Source organism: Gouania willdenowi, chromosome 6 (assembly GCF_900634775.1).
Source record: "Gouania willdenowi chromosome 6, fGouWil2.1, whole genome shotgun sequence".
Lineage (NCBI taxonomy): Eukaryota > Metazoa > Chordata > Actinopteri > Blenniiformes > Gobiesocidae > Gouania > Gouania willdenowi.
The window spans coordinates 7,896,401-7,920,063 of NC_041049.1; the positions used below are offsets into that span (position 1 = coordinate 7,896,401).

At 38.3% G+C, this 23,663-nt stretch overlaps 1 protein-coding gene across 5 annotated transcripts in view; it reads left to right on the forward strand.

Annotated features, from left to right (window-relative positions):
* The window catches only part of anks1b (ankyrin repeat and sterile alpha motif domain containing 1B), a 298,928-nt gene extending 277,131 nt beyond the window's left edge, over positions 1-21,797 (forward strand). For 3 of the 5 annotated variants that reach the window (XM_028451136.1, XM_028451137.1, XM_028451141.1), the window contains 7 exons: positions 1,300-1,371; positions 3,070-3,156; positions 5,767-5,904; positions 7,628-7,795; positions 12,716-12,838; positions 19,593-19,684; positions 20,570-21,797. In XM_028451136.1, coding sequence (XP_028306937.1) covers positions 1,300-1,371; positions 3,070-3,156; positions 5,767-5,904; positions 7,628-7,795; positions 12,716-12,838; positions 19,593-19,684; positions 20,570-20,618 — 729 coding nt within the window. In that variant the 3' untranslated portion in view covers positions 20,619-21,797. Of the gene's footprint in view, positions 1-1,299; positions 1,372-3,069; positions 3,157-5,766; positions 5,905-7,627; positions 7,796-12,715; positions 12,839-19,592 lie in introns of all 5 variants that reach the window. The other 2 variants (XM_028451138.1, XM_028451140.1) reach the window with 2 other exon arrangements.
* Positions 21,798-23,663: the final 1,866 nt, after the last annotated feature.

A 23,663-nucleotide genomic window follows, 5' to 3' on the forward strand; every position in this document is an offset into this window, starting at 1 on the left:
AAACACACAGTCATGCTTTGAGAGCAGTCAATAAATACACAGATACACATCATACTTTATAAATAGTCCACTCTAATGTGCATCTCTATTCTTTACAAAACAAGAGGACGACTGAATATATTATAATACCTTTCAATTGTAACGCCTTATATGACATACTGTGTTGAAATTTGGGGAAATGCATGTAAAACGAACCTAGATCCAATATTTAAACTGCAGAAAAGAGCTATTAGGATAATAAATCAAGTGATTCTACAAATCAGCTTTTTTTTATAAGATCACACACATTAAAAGTTTAGGATATTGTATATTTAAAAACATTAGAAATGATGTTTCGAGTGATAAATAAGAAAATTCCTGTTTGTATTCCAAAGATGTTTAAGCTACGGCAGGGGATTTCTAACTTAATAGGATTGCTGATGTCAGAACAAATCTCAGGTACAGATGTGTGTCAATTATGGAATGGACTAAACGATGAAATAAAGATGTGTAATTCTATGTTATTCTTTAAGAAGACCTTAAAATGTAAAATTATTAAAGGTTACAATGAAATTTGATTGTTTTCGATTCTTCAGTTGAACCTATTATGTGTTTTGTAACGATGTACTAGTACTTTTTTTTTTTTTTACTTGTCTGCACATGCTGTCAAAGGTCAACACCACAGGAAGTGCAATCATTATGAGACAGCAATGCATATTTTGTTATTGCAATAAAATACATTGATTTATTTTATTGCTTAATTGTGACCATCACCAGCCCTCCCTAAGGAAGGGTAAGAAATCTTTTATTATAGGGAGGATATAAAAAGGGAGAGCAGTGTTACACCTAAGTGGAGGGGAAAGAGAGCAGGGAGAAGAGACTCAAGGCAGGAAATAGAAAAGGTGGGGAAGAATAGACTGTTTTACAGTGAGGGTGAGATGTGAGGTTGTAGAATATATTGTGCTTATTATGTTGTGTAATCCAGCCAGTATGGTGACAAGTGTGAAGCTTAGCTATAATGGTGGTGACTGTGGACAGGGGGAATGAGTGAATGGTAGTACCTAAAGCAGGTATTCGATGTACTAGTACTGATGTTTTATTGTGAATTATTTAGTTAATCCTATGATGGTACAGGATAGGCAAAAATAAGCCATGGGGCTTCAGTTTACTCCTTTTTCAGTTGCTTTTTGATAGATTCTGTTGTGAAAATATGTTTTTTAAACCAAAATAAAAGCATTTATTCATTCATTCATATATTCGTGTGTGTGTGTGTGTGTGTGTGTGTGTGTGTGTGTGTGTGTGTGTGTGTGTGTCCAACAGTACTTGGGATCGATGCTGGTGAAGGAGCTCAGAGGGACGGAGTCCACACAGGACGCCTGCTCAAAAATGAGGGTAAAAAATTCATTTTCTTTATTTGTATTCACTGTAGATGGATAGTTTATTGTGATTGTATGCCAAACAGAGAACACAATTAGTGCAGCACCTGTTAAAACAGACATAAAAACATAGGACATTATTATAACATGTAATTACAATGAAATAATGTAAAATAAAATCATATATTCACTTTACTGTTTTACCTTATCACTGTCTGAGGTTAAAGTAATTGATTATAATTACTCACATTACTGTAATGATGTTGCTGTCGGTCATTTTACTTTAAATGAAATAAAGTCATTTGTTACATTTCTACACCAGACCGAATAAATGATTATTTTTGGTTTTAAAATGATCAAAAAATGAAACAACCAGACAACAATCAAACGCATCACATCATAGTCGACCAATCAGATTAAACGTAATGTATGGCGTCAAAACAGCATTAAATGCTGGTTATTTTCTCAGTTTTAAAGTTCATAAATGTAGTTATACTTGGAGCCTGATAACCTTTTATTTAAATTTGAATTGAATTCATTGAGGTTATTTTATTTTATTCTTTAAATTAAATTAAAATGTAAAAAAAATAAATTAAATTCCAATTGTGCAAGATTTGATATCTTTCTTTTTAGGTTTATACATGAGATGTTTACTGTATGTAAGGGAACCATAGCAACAATTATTACCAAAAATAAACATGGGGTGAAAATAACTAGTAACTTTTACTTTGAGTACTATTTAATTGAGCTACTTTTTACTTGTACTTGAGCGTTCTATGTATGACTTATTTATACTTGTACTTGAGTACAATTCCAGTTAAGTAACAGTACTTCTACTACAGTAGAATATATCAGTACTTTTTACACCTCTGATAATTATGTACAAAGATAAAATATGGAATAATGTAAAATAAAATGATATTTTACTGTATGACGTCATCACTGTTTTATAACATCTGTGTAAATATGACTTAAAGGAATTTTAATTGTCAAGAATTAAAACAGAAAAACTAATAAAATAGAAAAATACGAGTAAAATAAATAGAATATATATAAACATAATACCAATATACTTAATATGGAAATGAAATAGTTTATACATTTTACACTTTTTATTTTATTTTCAGTTTTGGATACATTTGTCTATTTTATTTTTTTTTTTTTTTAAGCTGTTTTTAGATATTTTTTATATTTTTTTTAATAACATCTGTATTCCTTATATTGAATCTTATCAGCTCTGTATGCTAATTAATACAATGAATTTGATAATAGAATGAAAGCTTTATTATTGTGCCTTATTGTGCTGATGGTTCCTGGTGTGACTAATATTAATCTGACATAGTGTGAAGAACCAGATGAAACTGTCCCACTATCTGAAGCCTCAGACTTCAGGCTGAACTTTGATTCGTAATTATAAAAAAAGAAGTGATTTAAACAGAATTAGAAGATATCACAGCGGTGGATGAAGTTCATCCACACACGTCTTTCACATACTGTCGTCTGTGTGACTGTTTTTGGTTTAATGAGTGAGGAGAGGAACATGGAATGGATTATTTTCATCTTTAAATCTAATCCTTGAGATCTTCTTTATTCCTCATATTGTCCATCTGCTTGATGTTCTATCATCATACTGTACTTGCTTCACCTGCGATCATTTAGCTTTTTGCTGATTAAATCTCCCTCTTTTTTCTCCTCTTCGTCTTTTTTTCTGAAGAAGTCGACCGAGCAGATGAAGAAGGTTCCGACCATCATTCTTTCTGTGTCTTACAAAGGAGTGAAATTCATCGACGCCACAAATAAGGTAACGACTCCTTATCTTTAGCAAATCTAAATTACAAAAGCGTTATCATCAGACTTCAGAAAAAAACCATATATATGTTTTTAGGATCATTATACCAGTGACTAAATATTTTCGTCACAAATATATTTTTGTGGACGAAAACTAAAAGGAAACTAAAAAAAAAAATAATTGATGGAGTCTAAAACTGTGACTAAATTGATTGACATTATCGTCAACAAATTAAGGGTGAGATGAAAATGAAGGAGAAATGTATCCTGGAATCCTAATCTCCGTGTGTTATTCATATACAGGCGCTCACGGCGTTTGAGTCCTGGTGGCTGAGCGGGGGCGGGACAAACACGCGCAGAGTAACCAATCAAACAATGAGCGGATCTGATGACAATAGCGTGACAAGCGTAGTTCTTTTTCCCTAAACGTGTAAAACAGTGTGTAGTACGGTACAGACTTATGGTTTTAAAGCCTCTTATTGTTGCGGTTTCAACAATAAATCCAGGTGTTTTAAAACAGAGCAGAGCACAGTTTCAAACGTCTTCTCCGTGTTGGCCGCCATGTTTGTTTTGATACTGTTTTTTACGCAGGAGTATGACGTTTTTTCCTGTTCGGCTCTCATTGGCTCGACCTGTCACTATCTAATCTTTTCACGGAGCAGATTTTTCAACACACGAGCGAAACACGTCTACATCTGGTCGGCCAGTTTTACGGAGTTCGTGTACTATTTATTTAAAAATAATTAGAAATGTATGTTTTGAGGGAAATCCGATTTATTTTGGTTTTTATCTTATTTTCCATTTGTTTTTTTTAATTTATGATCTTTGATATTTGCACTATTTTTTTTTGTATAAATTCAGTTGGAAATTGAGTTGGAAATTAATACTTATTGTGTTTGTGTTATTCATTCTGCTTTTGTATTGAAATATAGACACAGTTGTGTTGAAATAAAGTTAAATTTGTCTGAAAAATTGTCTAGTAAATCTGTTATTGATTTAGTCTACTGCTTGGTATTTTAGTCGACTAAAATAAGACTAAAATTTAAACAAAGCAGATGACTAAATTTTGACTAAAACTAAAAAGAATTTTAGTCAAAAGACTAAGACTAAAACTAAATGAAAACTTCTTGTCAAAATGAACACTGCGTTATACAACATTTAGAAGATGAGACGCACAATCCAAACTCATTTAGGCCCATGACGATGTTAAAACAATTTAGAAGAATGACAAAAAATCCCTGTATTTTTACTTTTAAGTGTCAGACAGACTGAAATAATGAGTCAGACTGAGTCACACAAACGAGACATAAAAAAGCAGATCTGCTGCTTTTTTATTTATTTATTTATTCATTTTATACCAAAAACCATCATGAGTTCTACCCTCAGATATAATGTTAGTTTTATGTTAGTAAAAATGTGAGTTTTTGATTAAATGTCAGTCTTTTAAACATTGATATTGATATGAATGTATTTTTATTTTAAATTGCACCAAATTATAAGATAATGATTCAATGAATCGAATCAAAAGTACTTTATTTATCCCAGGGGGGAAATTGTTTTGTCACAGAAGCTCGAGAAATACTACAAATTAAAAGAAGAAACACTAACAAAGAAATGAAAAAGAAAATGTACATAATAAGTCAACGACTGTTAATTAAATAAGGATTAAACACAAGTGCACACATTGCAGTGGAAAAAATAATGTAATAATAATAATAGTAATAATAATATACACATGGACAAATATATTTACAAATACAGAGATATACAATAAATTAAATTTATTTTATTTTTTTATTTATTTTTAATATTATTTATTTCATTTTATTTTATTTTTTAATTTTGATACATCAATAATATAATATATTTAATATCTCACTGTTTTCCATATTTTTGCATGGTGCACTCTCATGCTAAAGTAAACATTCCCTTCCTGTTCTCTTTGTTATAGCACTGAGCTGAGAATTATACGATCATTTTTGGTTTTATGTTAATAAGAATGATTTATTTTTTTGTTTAAATTTCAGTCTTTTAAACATTGATATTGTTAGGCATGTAATAAAAATTATAAATTGTATTTGATTTATTTTTTTTGTCGATATTTATTTGTTTTAATCTATCCATTCTTTAATATCTCATTGAATAAAGACTAATCCATAGTCATATTTCCATATTATCTGATAATGTTAATGTTAATAAAAACGATTTTTTTTTCATTTAAATTTCATTCTTTTAAACATTGATATTGTTACGCATGTAATAAAAATTCTTGTTAATATTATTTATTTTATTGTTGTATATATTTATTTGTTTTAATCTATCCATCCTTTAATATCTCATTGAATGAATAAAGACTTTTCTTTGGTCTGTGTTGTCTGTATTTTGATATTATTCCCTTCCTGTTCTGTTTGTTGTTAATATTCTCAGCACTGAGCTGAACATTCATTAACACAAAACAAAGTCTGAGTGTTTTCTGGTGACATTGCTGGAGGACAAACTCCAACGTGCTGCACACAGTCTGCAGATGAATAATGAATCCCATTGGTTTTTCACTGAAGGCTAAATTGAACCATTGTCTGTGCTTTTTTTTTTTTTCTTCTTCTTCTTCTTCTTTTCTTTGCAGAACATCATCGCAGAGCATGAGATCCGTAACATCTCATGTGCAGCTCAGGATCCTGAGGATCTGTCTACGTTTGCCTATATCACCAAAGACCTCAAGTCCAGTCACCACTACTGCCACGTCTTCACTGCTTTTGATGTGGTCAGTGCCTCTAATAATATATTAATCTTATTATGTTTCATGTATTCAGACCACGGCTGAAACATGTCAGGAGATCAAAGTCAATTTCAAAGTCAATTTCCTGAAAAAAGTTGTCAGAATAAATGAAACCATAAAGGTACAGTAGTTGACCCATATGAGTTATTTTGGTAACACTTTAGTTTAGGGAACACCTATTACCCATAATTAGTTGCTTATTAGCATAAGTAACATATTGGCTCTGAACAAGTCATCATTAAGGACTTATTAATGCCTTATTATACATTTAATGGCAGTCTCACAGTCCAAACAGGGTTAGGGTTAGGATTAGGTTTAAGCTTAACGTTAACACTAGCATGTTGAGATCATAATTCATATACAACAACTTCCTTAGTTACTACTAATAAGTAATAATTCTGATGTTATTGAGAGTTAATGCCTTACTGGTACGGCATTAATAAGTACTTAATAATGACTAATTAATAGTCAATATGTTACTAATTTGAATGCTAGTACGCAACTAATTAATGGTTACTAGGTGTTCCCTAAACTAAAGTGTTACCGTTATTTTAAATGATTTCTCAGGCTAATATACAGCGCTAGACAGTATCAATGCTCCTAGCGGGGCTTCTCTACTGAAATACCGACTATGTAAGTTTGGAGAGACGGACCGTCTTTCACCAGATCATGTGACATGGAGAATGTCTGGAGAACGTTTCACTTTACGACAGTCACGTGACCACAGGCTAGGATATATTTAATTCCCACATGACGTCACAACATACGGGCATTTCCCGACCCGGCGCCATTGCTGTGAGCGGCTGAAACGAGTTTAGCCTCTGTTTACAGCCAAAAGAGACAATATGGTAGTTTGTGTTGCGTTAATGGTGCACTAATCGCTGCTATAGTTCAGTTAAACGTGGTGGTAAAGGAAGTCGGCAAGTCAGATCTGTAACTTGGCGCTAAGGGCTGGGGTGCGAAGCGGGGCCGGGCTCGCGCCGCAGCTGCAGTCTATGGGCTGGAGTATCCCCGCCCCCGGAGACCCGGTGCTCGGCCCCCTTTGCCGGGGGATGGAGGGGACGGCCACCATGCCGACATTCGGCAAAAGGGGGTTGACGACTGCGGTGAGGAAGGCCGGCGATGGCGGCTCCTGCTTCAGCCCATAGACCAGGGGTGTCGAACTCCAGTCCTCGAGGGCCGGATTCCTCAGACATTTAGATGTGTCCCTGCTCCAACACACATGAATCAAATGAATGGCTCGTTATCATTGCTTCTGCAGAGCTTGATCACAACACATTGGTCTCCACCAGGAGTGTTTGAGTAAAGACACATCTAAAAGTCTCAGGAATCCAGCCCTCGAGGACTGGAGTTTGACACACGTGCCATTGACTGTCGCCATGGGACGAGCCCAGACCCACTTCGCACCCCAGCACTTAGAGTCAATCCTTATCCCAAAGTTACAGGTCAACTACTGTCTGCATACACAATCTAAAGACTGTTGGTTGATTTTTTGCGACAGTGCTGTGGCGCTTGTGGCCACTTGCTTGAAAGTTATCAGTCTAGCACCTCTAGTGGCTAAAAGTTACATAAGTGTGCCTTTAAAATATTATGTTTTTTAAAAGTTGCCGGAATTGTTGTGCCATTAATGCTGGGCCTCATGTGCAGGAATCAGACTCAGTTCTTCTTTTTTTCACACTCCTTTATCTCTGTATTCTTTGCCTATCAGAACTTGGCCTACGAGATCATCCTGACGCTGGGCCAGGCCTTCGAGGTTGCCTACCAGCTGGCCCTGCAGGCCAGGAAGAGCGGCCACGGCTCGTCCACACTGCCAGAAAGCTTTGACAGCAAGCCCGGCAAACCGGTCCCTAAACCTCGCATCAACATCCGCAAATCCGTAAGTGGATCTATGGCTCCGTTAAGCTGCTGGAGGAGGAAAGTAGTGCTCAGAAGTAAAAGCAAAAACCTGACGGACGATGTCCACATGTTAATGCTTAGACCTTAAATCCTGATTATAACTGACACAAAAGCATTGCTTTGAGATGTGTTTTCACTTTTAATTCTTCTTTTCCCTCTGACTTTGTTCCCTTAACAACATTCCAATAATCAATCCCATTTACAGGGTTAGGTGTGTGTGTGTGTGTGTGTGTGTGTGTGTGTGTGTGTGTGTGTGTGTGTGTGTTTGTGGGTGTGTGTGTGTGTGTGTGTGTGTGTGTGTGTGTGTGTGTGTGTGTGTGTGTGTGTGTGTGTGTGTGTGTGTGTGTGTGTGTGTGATGGCAGCAGAGCGAGTGGATATTTGATCTGTTTAGCACTTCCTGTCCCTGCAGTCTTTTGCACATTTGGCTGATGGATGAGGCCTGTTGGCATAAAGCTACTGGGAGGTTTGTTAGCAGAAAGAGCCGATCCATGGCTTTGTGTTTGTGTGTAGAAACCATTATTAGTCGGACTTAAAGTAGGACAATGAGTCGACTTTCATTTCACAATGTCCGATCCTTTCAGACGTGCCTTTTTGGCCTTTGATACAGTGGCTGATAGCGTTTGATTGACTTCCTGTATTAAAACAAGTTATGTATCATAAAGGTTTTATGTCACATTTTTGTATAATAGAGCATTTTTTTCTAATGATCAGCCCTAAACAGAATTAATGATTTGGTTTTGTTGCAGAGAGTTTTTCTCTAGGCCTTTTTAGATTGTAAGAGTTATCGAGAGTTGAAATTTTTAAAGCGATCCAGTGTTGTTAGCGGCTCATTAGCAATCACTTTCTCTAATAGACATCACAGATAAAGAAAGCACTTCATTAAACTCATTCATCCTGCAAACACCAGGAGCAACAAAAGCAATGGGGCAGCTTGGCTAACCTTCAGCTTTATAAACACTGAATGCTCTCCTGAAATATAATCCTCATGCATGTGTCACTGGTATCCATGTCACACGTCCACAACATAACATTTGCTTGGAATAGAAGTTGTTTTGGGATGCACCATTATACTTGAACAATTAATAAAAAAAACAATAATAAAAAAAAAACAACACTGTTCCTTTTTTTTTTTTGCATTCCAAACAACGTGGAACCTTTCTCATTTTTAAGAGTTCCCGGTATACCCATAATACTGATGCACAGACTACAATACAACTTAGGAGACTGCTGAGCTTCGTGGGCGTTAATTTTGGCTCATTAAAACACCGGATGGAAAACAAAAGCCCAGTTGTGTGCAAATTGTGCAAGAAAGACTTTGCCAACCACCAGAGCTTTTGCAGCCTCCGCTACCACCTCAATGCTAAACAGGTAGCAGCTAGCGCGGACACTTGGACAGTGCTAACTGCAACATGCACGCGGTGTCTCCAATCCACACTGGACAAAATGACATGTTTTAGAGCCAAAATAAATAGGTCCGTGAGTGACAAATGAACAAAGTCAGAGGATAAATATTATTACCTAAAGGAGAGGAAAAGCAACAATTTTGTTGTTCATTAACTGTTTTGCTCAGTAAAGTGTTCTTACTGTTTATGATGTGCTAGCTTTATAGCACTACATATGGACCTGATGTTTTATTTCATTTGTGTTGCATATTATTTGGAGATTGACAAAAAGTACACAACAACATTCCCCCTGATGGTCTAAACTAAACGTGTCAGTTTCATATAATACATAGTCTATAAAGTTCTATAATACACCTGCATCTGTTCATGTCTGTTAAAAACAAAAAATTACTTTATAAAAATCCTTTGTTATATATAAATCTGTTGATTTGACACAATAATGTGATTAATTTAAGTGAAAATACATCAAGTTGAGGTATCGCTCAATATATTTTAATCTCTTGTCAGAACTAGTAATAATGTCCTAAAATATGTGGGTTTAATCCATGTCTAATTTCATTTCAGTGGTGAAGTCCATCAAATTGCGAGGTTTCGTTACAAGATTTTGGCGAGATTTGATATTTCCATCTCTGCTACTCGTGTCTAGACTGGTTTTATGTTGGGAAATTCAAGGATTTTAATTTGTCATTTGTGCTCATAAAAAACATAGTGAAATCACGTATAGGAGTCTCCCATTAAGCCCTAGTGTGTAATAATAAAATGTAATGTAAAAATTAAAAAATAAATGAATAGAATAATAAGCGATTAGATGATTCCATCTCTTTCTTTTGAATTCAACCACACATTTACAGTGAAGGAAATAGTTTTTAACTGTAAGATGTTTTCTCAAAATAACTTGACATTTTTTTCCAGATTGTTAAAAACAATTGCAAATAACTACAGTTGCATCTGTTTCGCCACCGACGCACAACTTTTGCTTCTTGCCCGCCGCACTGTTGTATTTGTGTGTGTGTGTGTGTGTGCGTGTGTGTGTGTATGCCTGTAAATGTGTGCTTTGCCACTTCCATTAAGTCCTAGTGTGTAGTAATAAAATATAATAATGAAATAATAAAAAGTAGAAATTAAAAAATTAAAAAATAAGAATTCCGGCATTCGACAGAATTTTTATCTTTTTTTTTCATTTTGCACAAGATTTTATCATTCTTTTTTTTATTTAAAAGTGGGATGTTTTCCCAAAATTAATGTGAGGATTATTCCGTGCCATATCGGACTGTGATTTAAATGATGAATTTTTTCTAATTTAAATGATTCAAAAATGTATTAAAAAATAATAATAATAAAAGTTTGTTTTTTCTGATGTCCAAATGACTAAAGTTGCAACTGTTTCACCACTGAATCACAACTCTTTCTTGTTGCTCGACACACTGTTATACTTGTGTGTGTGTGTGTGTGTGTGTGTGTGTGTGTGTGTGTGTGTGTGTGTGTGTGTGTGTGTGTGTGTTATCTATCACCCGTGGCCCCGCCGTCCACAGCGCCTCACCATCTGTCAGCAAACCTGTAAACCTGCAGTTGACCCCCATCCAGCTTCAAAATAGTCCCGCTGGCCCACTGTGAGCTCACTGTGAGCTCACTACCAGGGCCGCTGATGGTCTGGGTGTAAAGTTACGACAACTGCTGCAGCACATGACATACAGCCGGTCATTAAAGAACAACAAGAGACGGCGGCGTGAGAGCAGCACGGCGGCGTCGGAGGGAAATAGTGGCGCTTTCTAAAGTTAGAGTGAGACGTGAGACACACACATTCCCTTTAGTCCTGACGTACAGTGAGATGATGGATGACAGCACACGTATGCACAATCTGCTGAGTCGGCAACCGTTACATTAACCATTAATTGCAATTTCTTTTACACCCTGCATTCCTACGAGTGTGTGTGTGTGTGTGTGTGTGTGGTTAATGGTTTGTGGTGTGCAGCCGTGCAGAGATATTGCAGGATTCACTTAATATTCCTGCCACCCACCAACCATCCAACCATCCAACCATCCAACCTTAATCTCCATCCTGCACCAGCCTCTCTGCGCTTTAAAACACGTCTGCTTTGTCTGTCTGCCCACAAGCATCCGCTCCTCCACACACTCCTTTTTTATTTTCATCTCCTGTAGCGTCCACTTCACTTCACTGCTGCTGCTGCTGCTGCTGAGGATGAGCTCATGTGAAGGCCTTGAAGCGTTGAACCCTGACAGAAGAGTTTAAATAGCTCCTTTCCATTGGACGTCATTAGAAGTTGGACTTTGGTGATCTAATGACTCAGTTCATACCCACACAAGTGTTGTTGCCATGCAGAAGTTGCTATATAAATGTGGTGTTGCCACCGCCGTCCCGCACTGTTGCCAGGGCGATGATTTCATTGCCATGTTGTTGCCATGGTTTTCTGCAATGGTTCTTGCCTTTTGCCTGTTGCCACTCAGCTGCTCTCACTCTTCGGTTCCCCCCGTCTCGCCACCAGACGCACGCTGACCTCTGTGTGACCTTTTGCACAAGATTTGATTTTTTTCCATCTCTTTGCTCTGAATTCAACTACGCATTTACTGGGAAGAAAATGGGGTTTAAATGCCAGATAACATGAGGTTTAAATGCCAGATGTTGAACTTAAAATAACACGAGGATTATTCTGTGCCATATTGACCTTTTTTATCTAAGATCTTTTGATGGTTTGTTTTTGATGACTTCATAATAACTACAGTTGCATCTGTTTCACCACCGATGCACAGCTCTTGCTTTTTGCCCCTCACACTGTTGTGTTTGTGTGTGTAAATGTGCGCCGTGCCCCCTCCGTCCACAGCGCCTCACCATCTGTCAGCAAACCTGTCAACCTGGGGTTTCTGATTCTGACCCCGATCGAGCTTCAAAATAGTCTATTTCGAGATTACGTTATATACGAGATTTTGTACAGCTGCCCACTTGCTACACTAGCTAGAGATTTTGCCACCCGTTTTGCGGTAAACATAACATTATAGTCATAATGTTCTAAAACATGTAGATGTGGGATGTGGTGAAGTCCATCAAATTGTGAGGTTTCGTCAAAAGACGACCCGAGTCCCCTGATAAGCCCGAGTGTGTAATAATGTAATGTGATGTAATAATGGGCGACCGTGGCTCAGGTGGTAGTGGGTCGTCTTCTGATTGAGAGGTTGGGGGTTCGACCCTAGTACCTGACTATGTGTCGAAGTGTCCTTGGGCAAGACACTGAACCCTAAGTTGCTCCCAGCTATATAAATCAAGTCCATTTACCAATAAAATATGCTAAATATTTTGTTTTAATTTGCACAATATTTGATAATATGCATTTACAGGGTAGAAAATAGTGTTTAAATGTAGGGTTTCACCTGCCGCTCTCTCGCTTTAGTTCCCCCGTCTCGCCACCTTTCTGGTTTTTGTGCCAATCAGACGCACTCTGACCTCTGTGTGACCTCTGTGTGACCTTTGCCCCCCCTGTAGGTCATCATGCCCCCCTCCAGCCGCTGGTCACTGGGCCACATTTACACCCCTCACCGGCCTCCTCTCCACCCTCCTCTTCCTCCCTCTCGACTCTTCCATCTTCCTCTCAGAGCTCAGTCACAGGTTCTTCACCCCTTTTTCCTTCTCTTATCCTTTATTTCCTCATCTTTTCTTTCCTTTAAGGAGAACGCAGCACCTGTAAGTGCCTCCATTTTATCCTGTTGCTTTCATTCCACTAATCTGTGCACCTGTGTGTCGTGCGTTTGCAGTGAGCTGGATAATTACCACATGTACGGTGTACATTTTAGGACATCCTCAGGACTCAGAGTGAGGTATCAGGTATAAGAAAACCATTTATCATTTATCAGACCAAACAGACTCATGTCTCAGCCAAACCTCTGTCAAATCAAATGCTGTCGAATGGTATGGCCTCAGGCTTCAAAATAAAAGTCGGCAGACTCAACGACCTCAGGACATGACACTGTCAAACTCCACTTAGGTTTGAAAGCCGACGCATCGTGGAACTGGTTCAACAGCAGGTTTTCCTCCTGCACTTTAGTTTTCCTCACTGTCAGTAATTCAGCAGCATTTTCATCCACATGTTAAAAGAAAATTCCAAGAAATGTATGACAGAGTTAAGAAAGTAAAGGTAGGACAATATATCACGTGACAAGATATTAAAACATCACAGGATGTATTGCTCAGATTAAAAAATACACACCACATTGTTAAGGTTTTTATATTCCTATTGAGTTGAAAAGCTTTTTTTGGGTCTTTTTTCCTTTAATAATATACCATTGTCATTATGTCATTATGATATGTATCAAACTCGAGGCCCGAGGGCCAAATCTGGCCCTTTAGACCATCCAATTCAGTTAAAAAGACAGAAAAAACATACATTATTGTCTAAATGACCAAATAATTCAGTTGTAGATATTTCAGCTGTTCTAAATACACACATTTATAGAAACTCAACAATATTTGGGGGATTGCAATTTCCCCATGCTTCTATTACATGACTGCAGTCATTTCAAATTTTAAATTGTTCCTGAAATTATTTCACGTTTTCCTCAAATTAAATAAAAATTGGTCGCAAAATCAATGGAATTTAAAAGAGAAAATCCGTCACTTGTTGTCTGGATATTGCTGTTGCCTTACATACTTCATGTATTATTTATACGTCGTGTAAAGTGCAAACTTATGGACATTAATGTTAAAATAGCTCGTTTTTCCTGAACTAAAATGAGTTTGACACCTCTGATCTATCGTATCGTATAGTGAACTCACTGGATTGTCACAACCCTAATAGAACATGTGCTTTACATTATCTTTACCTCTGCTAAGGAGGTTATGTTTTTCCCAGCGTTATTTTATTTATTCATTTATCTGTGACATGTCTAACTAAAAAAATAGAGGATATTTGGTGCTTGGCAGAGGTTTGGCTCTTGTTTTAAAAAAAATTCTAATGGAAAAAAGTTTGGCTTTGGATAAACTCAGTATGCATTTTTATAAGAGCTTAGTCAGCACTCCGCTCTGAAATAGAAGCACAATATTTATTCATTTCTCTCAAGGCACATAGAGAAGACCCACTAAAACAGAGCTGTGTTCTACTTTTGGGTCCCGACCCACCAGTTGAGAAGCACTGCTATAAGACAAGGCCACAAATACTGCTCAATTTTAACTCAAGCTGCCATTAAGGGAGTCGTTTACGTACTTTTAAAATGTTATTGTTGCTCATGGGCAGTGTCGGCATGACCTACTGTGCCCCCCCACCCCACTCTTCCCACGCTACAGGGGTAGCTTTTTATTACTCAAAGTCAAGAGATCTGATTGGCTATCGCAACTGGCTACACACACTGATAGGACGGAGGACGGAGCCTGCTCTGTTGATTCACGTGACATCGCTCACATTGCTGCATCGCGAGAGCCAGAGCCGTATAGAGATATAGATATAGAGCGCTAAATTCAGATGGAGGGCAGGAAGTGAAGTAGCTTGAGAATCTGCTGACTGAAATGATCAAAATGCCCATGTTTCATGTAGTTCACGGCTGCTCCAATCGTTCTAATCGAGAAAAGGAAAAAGAGATTTTGTAAAGTACCGAAGATTTCATGAGAAATGTCAAAAGCTCACAGAACAACGCTGTAAAAAGTGGATTTTAAACCTACGTGCTAGTCTTGTGCCCCCCGCAGTTTTCTTAATGCCCCCCCCCATTTAGTACTGGCTGGCGCCAACTCTGCTCATGGGGCTTTAATATTTTGTTACGTTAAAAGGTTTCCTAATATTCTATACCTCACATTCTAGCATCTATTTACCACGCCTTGAATTTACCAACGTATCTTAGTTTTTACCTTTGTTATATCGCCACACGCTGGTGTGGCGTGTTCATTGCAGGCTGTTTTTTTTGCTTGTCTAAGAAAATGCAAATGAAGAAAAACCTAATCGTCTAAAACTAAATGACCTCAGAGGTAATTTACACTCATTCCTCTATTCCTTTGCAACAAATGTAAAGCTATACAGACCCTTCTGACTGCAGTGCATCACCACTCCTCATGTGCACCTACAATGCTAGCACTGCTTCCATAACAATGCACATTGAGAGGGTAAATATAAACAAGTGAAAAAGCTTGAATCAATAACCAGAGACACGAGGCGGCTCACTTAGACGTATTAAAAGAACAGGTCAAAATAAGAACACCAACAGTGTTTTTACTCTTGTTTTACTGCAAAGTGTGACTTGGTTTGCTGAGTTTGCTGTGCTCACTCACTGGTTGTGCCTTCAGGCTTTCATTTGCTAACAGTTCTTATACAATCCAAAAGATTGTATAAGAATATGGCAGATATAGTGCAGGCGGTGGATGAATCTGATCCTCGTGATGTTCGGCGCCGTATTAACCCATGGATTTGTGGCGTTCTGTGAGATCGAATGCGTGTCACTAATCCCATAACTCCGAAACAGGATTAGAAGGTCTGGTTGTGGCCATTTGTGAGAGTGTATGATGGAGAGAAGTGGATTAATAATCTAGTTAGTGTCCATGTTTTCTCTTTTTTTGCTGTGGCAGTGTGTGGAGAAGAGATAAGAAGAACATGGCTCAGGCAGTGCGGCGAGATTAAGCCTCCTAACTCCTGCATAGAACATCTTTTTATAGACACGGCAGCGTTGTACTCTCAGATATTTGTTCTTGGCACTTTTAGAAGTTTGGATGTTACTCAACGGTAGTTTTTGCAACTGTCAAAACTGCTGCACTGTCATCCCTTCAGCAGACTGGAGTTAATTTGACTCTTTGAGGCCACAATTGGCCATTTTTCTCTTCATTGTTGATTAAATGTATATAAAAGAGTTAACACTGATCACCTAGTCCAGGGGTCTGCAACCTGTGGCTCAGGAGCCTCATGTGGCTCTTTGACTCTTTTGCAATGGCTCCCTGTAGCTTTAAAAAAATAAAATAATGAATTGTTATTTCTTACAGGGTATTGATGATTAATGACACTAACTTCAAATAAAATTATGATAAAACAACTTCTTTAACCTAAAAATAATCACATTATGCAATAACTCTGCCAACTTCCTACTTCACTTCCTGCATCCTCTACAAACCATCAATTTTCGTTACACCTGTGGCTAACCTTAAGTTTTAAATCCCTGGTAAGATAACTCAACTAACAAAAAGACTATTCTGGAAGAACATAGAGATTATATTTGTGTGGAGAAAGATTTATTGAACTGCCAACATGTGGCTCGATATGAATGCTTGATATGTTGCAAAGAAATTAGCAGCATGTGTTGGCTGACATGATCATGGGTTATCAATTCAAGTTAGTTTTTGAAGCCTTTCAAAAACATTAACCTCGTAAAATGATTCAATATTATTTCAACTGTATGGAATTTTATACACTGTATTGTCTTCATTCAGAAGGTAGTTTTTTCACGACTCTGGAAGGACTTTATTCCAGGCGAGATTAGGCAAAATGGCTTTATTGAGAGTAAAGGTTGCAGACCCCTGACCTAGTCCCACTGCTAGCTAATGAAAATGTTAGCGTCAGACCTGTACCTGGCGAACACTGGTCTATGTCTGGGTTAGATGGTTTTAAAGAGTAATGAAACCAATCCTGAAAACAAATATATTTGGGTATGAAGTAGTGTTTTTGATTGACATTTTACTCAAAGTATTTCAATTTGGCATATTTTGATGTCAACCTGTAAGTTGTGTTCAGCGACTATAGTTGCTTAAATCACATGAACATAGTCACGCTTTTTTGCTCTTTTCATTGCTTCATCGACCTCAAGTGACATAGAGAGAAACTCATTGTCGATTAGATGTCACGACCAGAGGTGAAAGTAATTTATTCGCTTTTGTGGGTACTTGTACAATGGTGATAATCGTTAATATCGTATTAATCGTTCATTATCGAATCGTAGCACCCTGAATGAAATCGAATGGTGAGGTCCCTTAGATGGCACAACACCCTAAAAGTAAGGCAGTAACAAAAGATTAATTTATTACTTCAGTCATTTATTACTTTGGGCCCTCAAAGAGCTTTGAAAAATTCCTGGTGAGAACCCTGGAGGTATTGTGAGTATTAAGTAGCTAGTTAGCATAGCATAGATTGTTCTTTGAGTATTGTATTAGTATAAACAGGGCATGTCTTAACTGCTCCAGAAGCCACGCCCATAATCAAGGCATTTGTTTTTGTTTTCAGCCTAGATGCACGTCTGGCTTCAGATTCTCAAATACCAATCCTTTCTAATCCGTTTGGCTGATTCTGTCAGCCTCTGTGTTCTCTGTCTCTCCCACTCTCATGATCGCCTTTTTCTTTTCCTGCTGCAGATCCATCTGCTTTGCTCTCGACGACTCTTATTTATTGGCTTATCTTTCATTACAGTGGAGCAGAAACGCGACCCAGCAAACCAGTAACAGCCTGTTGCCTTGTTTGCTTTGAATGCATCGTGTAAATCGCTAAATCTGTGCAATCTGTGCTAAAGACAGTCCTTAAATTGAGTCCATTGTTTTCAGACAAAATGTCATGATATGAGACCCACATTGTAGGTCGTAACGATTGGGTTTAAATGTTTTGGAGATACATTTCATTTCAGATAAATCCATAGTTTAGGCCTCAGATCATTGGATTGAAACAAAGATACAAAAGGTTGAAATTGACAGTTGACAGTTAGGCTGTGTTCAAAATGAAATACTCTGTACTATACACTACAAACTCAATGAGTATATACTGTCTACTATATACTATATACTACTAAGTATGGTTAGGAGGCTCACCCCCAGTTACCACTGGATGCGGCTCCATTGCGTTACGTCACCGCCGCGTCACCGGAGCTGATAGGTTTCCACTTTATTCTATGTGTTAATTTCCACCAGGTCCCCTGCTGTGCGTGTCAGCTCCTTCCAGATGCGGTAGTCCGGTGCCCTCCACCAGATATACGCAGGCTTCTATTTCTGGTGGATACCGGAGCACGACGCATCAATCAGTACAGAGCAAATGAAGCTAAACAGGAAATTAAGCACGTACTCCGCAATAAAATATCGGGTTACTTTTCAAAATAAAACACTTCAGATTATATTTCCATCCATAGTGACATCATCAAAATGTCATAATGTGTAAAAACAAAATCACATCCACTATATTGATTCCTCTCATACTGTAACTACACTGTAAACTGCAGCAACTTTGATTTAGTTCATGTTTTACTGGTGCAGTTTTATCTCTTCTCTGTTGGCTGTTGATAAAAAATGTGTCTATGACAAATCCAGAGTCCAACCTTCTTGTTCTCCTTCGTTAGGAACATTGACCTGTTTATCTGTTTATTGTTGTGTTTATAACACATACATTTAACTGCGTTCTCAGGCGATTATATAAATATCGTGAGAACTGCTCTGTCTCGTGACGTCACAGTCGTTAAACCGGAGCGTACCGCGGCGCACTCAAAACGCAACCGGTGGGGATTACCGGACGGAGGACAGCGGGGCAAAACCGGATCGGTGCCGTGGCGCAGCGGAGACGTATCCAGTGGAAACCCCCAGTTAGGGTGATGAGCGTTCCCACTGAAGTATCTTTCCAAGTTTCCCAAGATGCATTTGGAACCTACAACGACAAAAACCTGAAGCGCACTGAGGCTAAATATCGCCGTTGATTCTCCACCTTTGAAGTTTTAAGTGAGAAAGTGACCAAGTAAAATATCAACATTTGCCATTGTGCTACTGACTAAACTTCTGGTTAACTTAAAAACAAGAGTCCTATTTACAAAAGCTTTAAAAAAAAACTAATGGAAGACAAGAGGAGATGCCTTTGTTTTGTAAAGGTAATGTTTTATTTTTTGCTTGAAGCTGATACCAGGACAATTTTACGTTACGCTTGCAATGCATCATGGGGCGGTCGAGTATGACCAGTGTGCATACAGTGCATACTAAAAAATGTCCTGATATAGTATACATCCGGGTATTTCTTGCGTACTCAATCTTTTCATACTATCAAATGTGACGTCAGACCTTGTACAGTATGAGTAGTACGTTAGTATGACATTTCGAACACAGCTTCGGTTTGTTGACATTCTCGCACATTGCATTGTGGGATATGGAGTCGTGAAGAGTCGTGTAAAGAAGTGTTTATGGGAACTAACCTCCTTAAATGGTGAAAATCTAAAGAAATCACTGTAAGAATGAAGTACAACCAACTTTCAAGCGACCAATTTCACCTTTTTTCCATTTTTTTGGAGTGTGTGGTTCAATGATCTGTGAGGCCAACTCTATGAGTTTATCTAATAAAATGATTTTGGGTAGCAGTTCTTGTTTGTTTTCCTTCCATGTGAAAGTCTCCGACCGTGTTGTTTGATGATGTTCTCTCTCTTGTGTGTGTGTGCATCAGATGGAGCAGCCGTCCATGGACCAAAAGGGTCACGCCAACGTTCCGTGGATAGTGGAGCCGGGTCAGGAGGCCAAAAGAGGAGTCAACACCAAGTACGAGACCACTATTTTCTAACATACACCCGCCTTGTCCACCCTGTGTGTGTGTGCCTTTCAGAGGTCGCCCGAGTCGGGGCCTCGGAGTCGGGCCTGAGCGACGCACGCCGCCCGGCGCGTCACCTCGCCGGCCTGAAAAATAGAAAAGCAAACATCTGGCCCCGCCCCCGTTAGCCGAGCCATCACTGCATGATGACGTTTGGCGCTGCGTTGTCTCTCTCTCTCTCTCCTTGTCTCTTCTTCTTTTCTCCCTCTCGCTCTGCCACCCTCCTCCCGCTCTGTGTGGCCCTGCTCTCATCTTCCCGCCTGCAAGGCTGGCGCATGACCTTTGAACCCAGGCTGTGGTTGCAATCGTAGGGTGAAGGGTTACCTGTCGTTAGCAGCAGCTGATCCGTTTCTCCTCCTGCAGCCGATTGGTGCTTCGTCTTCTTCTTCTTCTCCTCCTTTTTCAGCCCGTTTTCACAAAGCACAATAACGAGCCGTGACAGTGTTTTAACTGTGTGCGGGAGCTGAAGATGGAGGCTCAGTCCAGACATTTGAGTTTTTTTTAATCAATGAGCGTAGGAGAGCTGTTGTAGCACAGTCTGATGTAGACTAACTGCTTCAGTGCTTCACTTATTATCCCATTTTGGATTTTCCTGCCACATTATTTCCACCACACGTGTCCGTGTTCAGTATTACTTTAAATCACATGGATTCGTTTTCCCGGCCGTAAACCTTTTATTTTGGTGGGGAGACAAAGTTCCCGTATGTTATAAAAACGCCTAGCATGTGGCTTGTGAGACGCATGGTGGCCATTTGGGGGGGGGAGGGGGGGGGGGCGGTGGAGGAGAGGCGGGGTTTTGAGGGCTCTCTCGATAAGTGATGTCATCTCATTTGCAGGGCAATGGCGGAGCTCCATGTCTATTACTGTGGAATGCAAAGAATGTAGCCAGCCCTAAACAATGGACCTTGTCACACACAAAATGCAAAAGGACTACAAAAATGGACCCTCACATTTCAAAATAATGGACTACAAACATGGATGCTACACCCTGCAGTGTTTAAGGTTGACTACAAAAACGTTGTAAACATCGCTACCTCCACATGATGCTTGACACAGGAAACTTTGGACACAACACACACACACACACAACCACACACACACCACACCACATTTGACCATGTGCTCTGAATGTACTCTTATTTTGAAATGCCGCCTCAGCCAGGAGCTGCTTTTTGCGTCCTGACCTTTGAACTTTTGTGGAAGACTGAGTTTAGATAATGGCGTCGTTGGCCTGGAAAGCTTTTTGTTTTTTATTTTAGTCTCTTTTTTTTGTCAAAACTTTATTCATAAATATATGCACAAGCGTGTTAATGTGAATTGACTAGCAGCAACATGCTCGAGATGCAATGGGTTTATCGTGGACAAAACGAACGAATCTACGTGAACAAAACATCTAGCGTTAAAAAAAAAAAACTAAAAAAAGAAGAAGTATTCTATTGCCCGATATTTTAATGTTTAATATAAGAGTATTATATTACCATGATTATTCTTGTGCAATTATTGTCTACTGTTTGTCTTAACGTTACATTATTTTTCTATGATATGCTGAGTTTAAAAAAAAGAACCCGAAGCCTGAGAGCGATGGTGAAAAACCTCCTACACTGAGTGTAAACGTGGCAGATGGAACGCCAACTTTAAAGGTCATACCCCCTAAAAACCCCACCCCCTTCCCATCGTTTCCTCACGGGGCTACTTTAGAGGATGTACTATTTTAAACGCAGTATTACTGTATTATTTGGATGAGACGTTATCCATTTAGAAAAATGTACATAGATATTTTGCCAACTCATTGTTCATACATGTAATGTAAAAGTGTAAAGATTAAACAGTTTAAGGCACTGGAAACAAGGTACCAAAAATAAAAAGTTGGACCTTAGAAAATCAAGTGTTAGATTGTAGAGATTGTATTTGAGTGAAAACTAACTGATGGATTGTTTGGTGACATCACTGCTTGACCAACTAATGTAAATAGGCTTGGGCTTCCAGCACACTGATTTTTGTAACTTGACCATTATTATATCCTTGTAAAGCACATGAAATAAAATATGACTTGTACAACCATGATTATCCTCAGTGGCGTCTTTGTCGAGTCGTTTTTTTCTTACATCAGTGACTAATGGGTTCGTTAGAATGACGCCAAGGAGAACTCCATCAGTGTCCGACTTTTTACAAAAGGAAATTACATAATTCATCTTTTTTACAGCCAGACAAAAGAAAATGGAAAGCACTCATTAAGTCAGTGGTTACCAACTTTATTTTGGATCCATTTTGAATTTCTGGCAACCCCAACGACATTTTTTTTTTCTCAAGAATTCGTTTTTGATCATGTTTGTTATACTGTATTACAAATACAGAGTAACCAGGACTAGTGACAAGTTGTGCCTCCTCAGATCATTTTTTTACTGCGTTTGATCTGAACTACATTTATATTAGGCAAAGTGAAAAATAGATTTGTTTAAGATTGTGTTTTAATTTGACCCCGAGGTTGTAAAACACTGTATCACGTTATGAAAGAGTGAAAACGATGGTGCCTTGTCCAGACTGTATCCATGCCTAGTGCCCATAGACCTTTTTCACGACAACCGGAAGTAGCGCCTCTTGGTGCCGAGTAACTTCCTGTTATTACTGGTCTAAGGGAAAGTAGCTCGTGTTTTTCCAACCGTTGCTCAACTTGCCAGCTTTTACGGAGGCAATCGCAGCGGCAAATACCTGAACAAATAAACTTGATAAGGGGAATAAGTTCTCCCATGATTAATATATCCACAGCTATCAAGATAAGAAAAGAAATTAGCTTTGTTGAACTAACCACTATCAACAACATATGAAGTATAAACATTGTAATAAAGAAACCTAATTAGTCTGCTAAAATATTCAGAATGTTTAAAGAGAGGCATGTTATAGGCTTTTAAATTATGTTTTAACATTCTGATATGTGTTTGTCTTATTTACCTGTGGGTGGATGTGCCGTAGCAGCTTCAGCCTAGGCTAGCTTTACTGTGAGAGGACAAGCTACCGTTTCTGAGCCCTCGAGAAGACAGACTCTCTCTTGGTGGTGTGATAAAATTGTTCCAGGGAAAGAGAAATGGAAGAGCTTCACTTTTAAGGTGGTTGATGGCGACTCGATCCGCTGACAAAATGGGTGTTTTCTTGCCCCACAAGAGCAACCAGAAACAGAACAACAGCAACCACGCTGAGACTGAGCATTTTTGTCACTGTTTAAAAGCTAAAGCTATAGCCACAGGAAGTTGTTGCACACCACTTCCGGTTTAAAATGCAGAAGTGTGAAAAAGGTCTATTAGGAGCTGGAGATGGTAACCAGTAGGTCCCAGTAACATCATAACACCAAACAACTTAATGAAATTGAGATAAAATGCCGTATTGAAATGTGGGACAGTAAATATTTAACAGTAATTATGACATAACGTCAACATGTGAAATCTGATTGGATGAAATCTCCAAAATGGCGATGCACACATGTTGATGGATGTTACGTGTATTTTTAAGGCTAAACACTGATATAAACGATGCCTTTTAACCAAATTACTGACAAAGTTTTACTTTTTTTTTTTTTTTTTTTTTAATCAGAAATATTCTTCTCGTCATTTAGTTTAAACACCTCCAAATGGAGCGGCTCATCACTGTTTCACGTGTACTTAAAGTGTAAGTAATCCCTAAAACCACCTTTTTCTGCTGATATATAATATATATATGATTATGTATAAAGTAATTTAGTTTATTGATCCTAGTCCCATTCTTCACATTTTAGTCAAAAGCATTTGAATTGAGCGTTTTTAGTTGTAAAATGTCAGTGACTGCCCTCTATGGGTTGAACTATTACAATAACATTTTGCTATTGGCTGCGATTAGATCATTGACGTAGGATGAATGGGACCTCAGACATTGAAAGTAATGAAATAAAACATGTACAGT